We start from the raw sequence: 7,910 nt of genomic DNA, 5'->3' as shown, positions 1-7,910 counted from the left end.
GGGTACATGATGAGGACCGCACTCCAGAGCAGCAGGAAGCTGGAATGAGTGAGGGCCTGCCTGGCACAGGCATCCCGCACCACCCCGCCTCCCCGCCACCTTGGCCGAGCAGGTGCAGGTGTGGGAGCAGGGCTGCACCCTGGGCCGTGGCACCCAAGGCTGGCACGGGCACTCAATGCCGGCTTCGGTCCAGGAAGGCAGGGCTGGCCCCACTGGGGTCTCCACTCTATTAATGGACCGCTTCAACAGAGACAGCATTCAGCACAGTTAAACAGCTATGGGCTGCCCTTGGGCAGGTGTCCAGAAGGACTTGGGAACCAACCACCTTTCTAATGGCCATCTAGCCTCTGGTCACAGGCTGTTTTCCTGAGCCGGAGCTGTTCTGGAACCTTTAGTTACGGCTCCAGCTGGAGCTCTCAGCAGAGCCTATGGCTGCAGGTAGCTGGCTCTGAGCTGTGACCCCTGAGGGACCGGACCTTCCGAGGAGCTGTGGCTGGGGGTTGGGAACGATTTATGTCCCTTCTGCCCGAATCTCAGCACCGCAGGGTGCCCACATGGGAGCAGGGACTCTGCTCAGGCTATGAGGCCCAACCTATTCCGGGGGGGGGGGGGGGCCCTGCCTGCACTCAGGGGAGGGCCTGTCTCTGGGGATGCTCCTGGACCTTGAGGGTGGGGACTGCCTCATCCAGGGACACCACTGACCTCTGGACCACCATGCTCTGTAGATTCGTCTTGGTCCTCACCTTTACTCTGTGGCGTCTGCAACCCTAGAAGCTAGGTGCCCCTGGGGCAGGGTCTTGGGTCCTCCTCTCCCGCCCAACTTCTTCTGCTTTCTCAGCTCCCAGTTGCCTCCAAGAACCCTCTCCCCAGAGCAGAGAACTCATGGGCACACCCACAGGGGTGTGCACGCCCTGCCAGGGCCCTGTCTGCCACTACCCCATTAAAGGCTCTGGACCACATCCCTCAGGACCAAATTTTGCACACTTTAGCCTAGACTTTTCCTCTGGGATCCGGACAACTGCCCCGCAAGGCCTGACTACATCATCTCCCCGGATATGCCGCAGACCCCACCAGCGTGGCAGCCTACCCCCAACCTCCCCCTCCCGGGAACTGCTGTCAATGGAGCCCACCAGTGGGAAAGCGGGTGTCACCTCTGCTGTACCCACCTCTCCCTCATGCCACACTGGCCACCGCGTCTTCCGCATTTAAGCTCCTACAAGGTTCTGGGATATTCCTATGCCTTTATTCAGGCCCTCAGTATGGTTCAGCTGGACAACTACAATAGCTTTGACCCCCCACCCCGCCCCCAGGCTCCCCCAGCGCCTCCAAGCCCCCACACCTACCATGGATCTGACCTGCCTCTGGCCACACCAGATAGTCAAGCACACCCTCCAAGCCTTGGTGCAAATGTGTTTTCCCTGGAAACCTTCTGAGGTGGTGACACCCATTCCCTTAGCTGCTGGGCCCCCCAAGCACACCCTCAAAGCAAGGATCTAGGTCCTCATCAAGTGTAGAGGGGCTCTTTCCCTTCTGCACTGTGAATAACTTGAGGGCAGGAATGGATCTTTTCTCCCTGGTCCTCAGCACATAGTAGGTGCTCAGCTAATGCTTACTGGTGCATAAAGGAATGCTGGGGAGCTCTTCAAAGGAGAGCTCTTGCAGGGCATTGATAGGAGTTATCATGCCCCCTGTCCCCCACCACACACATATGGGTTTACTAAAATCTAGGCTGTCTTTGCCTTATTGCTAGCCTCACCCAGGTGCAGATTAGGCTTAAGGAAATATTTGAAAGGAAGCACAGAGAGGTCAGGGGGCCAGCCGGAGTGTCCTGCCCACCGTGGCCTTGGAAGGCTCCCCAACACCCCCACCTCCTTCCCTCCATCCACCCCATGATCTCCCTGAGATATGAGAAAAAGAGGAAACCAAAGTCCAGGGCCCCACTGGCCATCCATTCCGGATTGTCATGCCCTACCCCACTGACCCCACGGGTGCCCCAGACTCACCCAGCCAGGCCCCCGAAGATCTCGGTGACATAGGCATAGTCCCCGCCAGACTTGGGGATGGCAACTCCCAGCTCCGCGTAACAGAGGGAACCCAGGGCAGTGACGCCTCCACCCAGGATCCAGACGAAGAGGGCCAGACCCACAGAGCCCGAGTGCTCCAGGACCCCCTTGGGGGAGATGAAAATGCCCGAACCGATGATGTTCCCTGGGGTCGGGAGAGATGGGGAGGCATCAGGTCTGGGGTCCCCTTAGCCCAGCCTTCTCCTCAGGCTTCCAGATGCTACAGTGAGGAAGGGAGCCTGGGCTGCTCCCTGGAGAAGGAGGAGGGGGAAGGTGAGCCTGGAAGCAAATGGATGCCACTGGGCACCTCAGACCTTGCAATCCCCACTCTGGGCTCATTATCCCCCCTTCTCCAGGCCCTGGCCTTGTCCTTGCAATTCAGGGATGAGTCCTGTTCTGAGTTCTTCTGCACCCCCCACCCCCACCCCATTTACTCCCACCAGGCGGGGAAGCACAGGCAAGGAAGCTCCATCACCCGAGCGGTGGCAGACTGGCAGCCTTCCTGTGCATCCCCACAGGGCCCAGGCTCAGCCCCTTGGCCCTGGCCAAAGCCTCCAGACTTGTCAGCCTCCAACCTGCTGGCTAGAGCTGGCCTCCTAAAGCAAGACCTTGACCATGACACTGTCCTGCTACTTTCCCATTGGCCAAAGTCCAAACTCATGGAGTAGCTCGGGGAGTGGCACCACCTCCACGAAGCCCTCCTTGACCATGCCGGTTTGGGGTCCTCCTCCCATGTCACAGTCCTGTCCTTCCCCAGACCTTGTCCCGTACTTTCTTTATCTTCTCTCTCCCCTTTCCTTAAAGGAAAACCTGCTCCCTGGGCTCGTCCCTGACCTAAGGCCCAGACTGCGGACAAAGACTCTGAAGAGACCTTGTTTCCCGGCACTGTTAAAATGTGTCAGGTCCTGGGCAAGGGCCGGCGGGGTGAGGGGGAAGAACTGGTGCACTTTCAGGACCGGGGGTTGGTCAGCAGCCATCGCTGAAGGAATCGGGTGGGCAAGGGCAGGCTGGCAGAGACCCGGCCAACCTGGGGTCTGGACACAGACCGCCTCTCCCTTGAGACAGCCTACTGGCTGCAAAGAGGAGTCGCTGCTCTAATCCCAGGGGAAAGCCCAGCTGGCGCTCAGGTCACCTTTCAAGATCCGTCTGTACAAGAGGCTATCGTGAGGATTCGGCAAGGAATCTAGGAAGCCCTCTGCTCACTTACAGCTGTATCCAGATGTACCTAGCATTTTTGGCGTGGTTCTGTGTACTCTCTGCAGCCGTACCTGCTTGGGTTCACCTCCAACTCCCGGTATGTAGTAAGTGCTCAATACACAGCTGTTGAGTAAACTAATGGATGAGTGAAAGGCCTGATGTCCAAAGTGGCACCAATACCTTGGCCTGAAAGACTGATTTTCTCATCTGTGAAGTGGGGCAGCTTTCTCTACTCGACTCTCCTGGAAGAGGAGGGGAGTGGCCAGCCTCTGAGGCTCAGAGGCCAGTGGAATCTGCCTTGGTCACAGAAGCCTGCCCTGTCCTTGGGGATGACTCTGAGTCTTGCGGAGTGTGGTAGGTGTCAGGGGGTGCTCTGTTGATTCATGGTGTCTGGGAACACTCAATCAAAATGCTCAGAGGGCCAAGCTGTGGTCTGCAGAGCAGGTTCTCAGGATGAACAAGGCTCTGAATACCCACTGAGCTGTGAGCTCCCTGGCAGTTAGGGCAAAAAGGGCAACGTTCTGGGTGACCTGGGTCTCACCATCTGTGCAAATAAATTAGGTCACATCACTGGTGATTTGCACAAAGGCCTGCCCAAGAGGAAATAATCCCAGAATGCGCAGGCCACAAGAATAAAAAAGCAACCCTGCTAGGAGCTGGGGCTCAGCCCCTCAACAGGATCACCCCCACCTGCCAGGTCCTGTGGGACAGTGCACACCCATCAGGGCAGAGCCTGCCTGTTCCACCTGCCAGGCCCACAGGCGGGTCTGGCCAAGGACACAGCTGTGGCCACCAATCTGCATGCATTCCTTGTCCACGGTGCTACCCCCCACCCCGCCCCCGGCCGACACAGATTTCCAGTCTGGACGGCCACGGTGCCCCACTTGGTTTTCCAGTCACATCCCAGGAGCCCTAAATACATCCAGATAAGGACGAAACAATTCCTGTCCCCCAGCCCCCAGAGGTAAGCTGTGCCCTCAGCCAGCTTCCAGGGGGAGAGGAGCCGCCTCCCTTATCTACCCGGGGGGCCTGGGGCCTGGGTCAGCTTTCTAAAGGGTCTTTGAGTTCGCTCTATCCAGCAGCAGGGCCTCTGTTCTCAGGACCTGGTGGAGTGGGATTTGCCAAAAGCCAGTGAGGTTGGAAGCCAGCGGGGGCTGGGTGGCCTTGGAAGTTGCTGGGTGCATTCAGGCTGGGGACATCCAGGGACCCGAGCAACCCAGCCCATGGGGACCCCAGCGTTCTATACAGTTCAGCACAGTAGGGCCTCATGGGCATAGCCCTTGGGAAGCTACACCTGGCATCTTGTCCTCTAAAGCTGGGGTCTGAAAAGGGACACATCACTAGCCTGTGCTCCGTAGCGGGAGACTCCAATGCTGGCCCTGGGGGATGGGCCAGGGGATCATTTTGTTTGGACACATGGCCTCAGCCTACAGTGCAGGACTTCTCCCCACATGGCTCAACGGAACACGTGTGTCAGTTGGTGCCTCTGAGGTCTTTGCGGGCTTCTCCCTGTGGGCCTGGACAACCTCTAGCACCTTCCCCCGGGTTTGTGCTGGAAGGTGGCAGAAAACCCACTGAAGTCCACTGGCTGCTCTGGGCACCACATGGGCTGGGTGGGGCTCTGCAAGGATCCACAGGGGCTGTGGGCTTGGGTGGGCGGTAGAGGACAAGGAGGAGGACGCTGGGGGCAGGGGTGGGGCCTCCAGCATCTGAATGATTCCAGGAGGCATGGCGAAGGGACCACAGAGCTGTGAGGGATATGGCAGGGGTGCCTGCCCAGCCCTCCCAGTGGTGGTGGGTTCAGGCCTCCCTTCTCAGCCCTTGTGTTCAGGCCCAGCAGGATCAGCTTTGCTGGCCTCAGGACACAGTAGTGGACGAGCCCAGACCTTGGGGAAGCCTGCTCTCGAGAAAGAGGCGGAGGGGCAGGAAGTGGGGAGCATGGGCTGGGCAGGGAGAGACTACCATGCGCCTGGTCAGATGTCTGCTGACAGTGGGCCGGGGAAATGCAGGTTCCAGGGTCTCCACATTCCCACCCACCCAGTGGGTCCTCGCAGGGCCACAGCGCCAGCACAGGTGGGTGAGGATGTGAGTCCCCCACCAGGAAGCCCCCCTTCAGTCTCCTCCCGCCCCTCTTCCCTCAGCCCACACCGGGTGGCTTTTATCACATTAAGATGTTTGGCCTGATGGGGCTTACTCAGCTCCGTGGAGGAACGAAGAAAGGGCCATTGTTCTTCTGGCTGTTGCGGTGCGCGCTGACCTATTTTTGGGAGGCAGTGGCCGACCGTGGAGGTCGCAAGGGTGGACGGTGGAGGTCATGTTGGTGGAAAGAGCCAACTGCCCTCGGTGCGTGTGGGTGGAAGGTGCAGAGTCTGATTCGGGGAGGGGGACAGGGAGGTCCCGTCAAGCCAGGCTGCTGGCACCACCCCTCATCCCTAGAAACACTTTCAGCAGTCAGCTGTGTGACCTCAGGCTAGTGTTGCCCTTCTGGGCCTCAGTTTCCCCCTTCACCAGGTCAGGCCACTGAGCTAGGGGGCAGTAGAGGGCTGGCTCAACCCAGACTTTGGCAGAGGCATTGCTGGGCAGGGTGGACACATCCCGCACATTTGCAAAGGCCTAAGGAAACACAGTCTGCTCGGGGGCCCATGTCCCTCACTGTGTCAGGTGTCTCCTCAGCTCGCTAGTTTCCCAGAAGCTGCAGGAAGCCCTCCCTACCTTCCACTTTGGCCCCTGTAACCTGGATCCTGCTCTACTCCCATGGTACATGGAGGATGGCCAGGAAGTGATTATTGGCTACCCTGCATGGGTCTTGAGTTCCCAGAGGGTAGGGTCTGTGATGAGAAGCCTCAGCCCCTCAAAAGGACAAAGAACCCACAGGGCCTAGGTCATCTTACATACGCCTTGCCTATCTGTGCCTCTTTTAGCGAGCAGGCTGACAATGGGGGTTCTTCCTGTCACACTGGCCTGCTGGCCTGACAGAGAACAGCTCTGGGGCTCCTGGGCCTGATCAGGGGCTGGCCATAGGCCAGACCTCCTTCCCTTGCTCTGGGCAACGAGTCTCAGCACCTCCCCGTTAGGATATGACCCATGAGGCCTCTGGGAAAGAGTTCCAAATTCCCTTCAGTAGGTCCCTGAGGCCACAGGCAGAGGCACTAATTGAGAATCCCCAGATCTGGGTTCGAATCCCAGATCCCTCTTGGTGGGAGGCTGTGGACAAGATACATCACCTCTCCAACCCTTCTTGGCTACAAAGTGGGAAGAAAAGGCAGTGATGCAGGCATGCCCCCACGCTGCTTCGCACATCAGAGGCCCAGGAAGTGCTTATGGATCTCACTACTGTCATCAACCTTGAAGATACCCCAGGCCACCCAATCTGGCTTTTGGAGACCTGATCCCCATGGGACCTCTGTATGCTGGAGTCCGTAGCCAGAGCTCTGCTTTAGGGACCTTGCTGTCCCCCTGGGTGAAGCCCGTGACTCCAAACACATGAATGTCCTTAATGAGCATGTGTCAGGCATCCCTCTGAGGAGACAGAAGTGCCCATTGAGGTTCTTGGCAGAACTCCAGGGAGGTGAGTGGGGATGCCTCCAGGACATGTCTGGAATTGCCAAATGACTGGCGTGTACTTCCGGCCTAACCCACTTTCCTTTTAAGAGAGGGATGAGCAGAAGTGTGGAGCTCTCTCTGCCTGGCTCAGCCCAGCCCAACCCCACCTAAGAAGCCTCGCCTGTGCCCCATCTCCAGGCTGAGTCAAGGTCACCGATGAGCTCCACAATGCTGGATCCAGTCATGCACCCGCAAACTGCATCTTACCTGCCTCATCAGTGGCATCTGGCAAGTTAACCCCTTCCTCCAGCCTCAGCCTCCCGGCCCTCCTCCCACCCTGCTGGCTGCTCCTTCTGGACTCCTCTGCTGGTCCTTCTCTTTCCTGACTTCCAGATTTTGAGTGCCTGTGGCTCAGCCCCGGGGCCTTGGCCCCTTTCCTTCCACACTCCCTCCCTTGGAGACCTCATCCAGTCCCCTAGCTTCTGTTGGCAACTCCCACATTTTATGCCTACCATGGACCTCTTCCCTAAACTAAACCCGCATATCCAACTAATTACAAATAGGCATCTCGAATTTCCCATGGTCAAAATGAGATTCTGGACTTCCAACCCGTTTCCCTCAAGAACCTACTTCCCTCACAGTCTTTCCAGATCAGTACATTGCAAACCTGGCTCCCAAAGGCTCAGGCCCGAACCTGATGTCACCCTTGACACTTCTCCTTCTCCCACACCTCATATCTAGTTCATCCCAAATCCTTTGGTTCCACCTTCCAAACACATCCAGAACTGAACCTCCACTCGGCACCTCATTGCCACCACCCTGCTCTGAGCCACCACTATCTCTTACCCAAGTGACTCAGTACCCTCCTGACCAGGTTTCCTGCTTCTACCCCTGCTGCCCACAGCTTCTCCATAGTGAGCCTCATCTCATCCCATCCCATTCCATCCCATCCCACCCATCCTATCCCACCCCATATCCTATCCCATCCATCCCATCTCTTCCCATCCTCTCCCATATCCTACCCCATCCATCCCACCCCATCCCATCCATCCCACCCCATCCCATCCACCCCATCCCCTCCCATCCATCCAATCCCATCCCATATCC

The 7,910-nt window shown here is 58.1% G+C and overlaps 1 protein-coding gene across 1 annotated transcript in view; it reads right to left on the bottom strand.

Moving 5' to 3' along the window:
• Positions 1-7,910, bottom strand: part of SLC7A10 (solute carrier family 7 member 10) — a 15,976-nt gene that overhangs the window by 3,919 nt on the left and 4,147 nt on the right. Inside the window, exons 2-3 of the mRNA XM_040445618.1 lie at positions 2,004-2,208; positions 7-39 (exon numbers count right to left, since the gene is read on the bottom strand). Of these exons, the coding sequence (XP_040301552.1) occupies positions 7-39; positions 2,004-2,208 (238 nt within the window). The remainder of the gene's footprint in view (positions 1-6; positions 40-2,003; positions 2,209-7,910) is intronic.

Source organism: Herpailurus yagouaroundi, unplaced genomic scaffold (assembly GCF_014898765.1).
Source record: "Herpailurus yagouaroundi ecotype Mexico unplaced genomic scaffold, PumYag 194, whole genome shotgun sequence".
NCBI lineage: Eukaryota > Metazoa > Chordata > Mammalia > Carnivora > Felidae > Herpailurus > Herpailurus yagouaroundi.
Note: the sequence above shows the minus strand (reverse complement) of the source record. Positions and strands in the feature narration are given on the sequence as shown.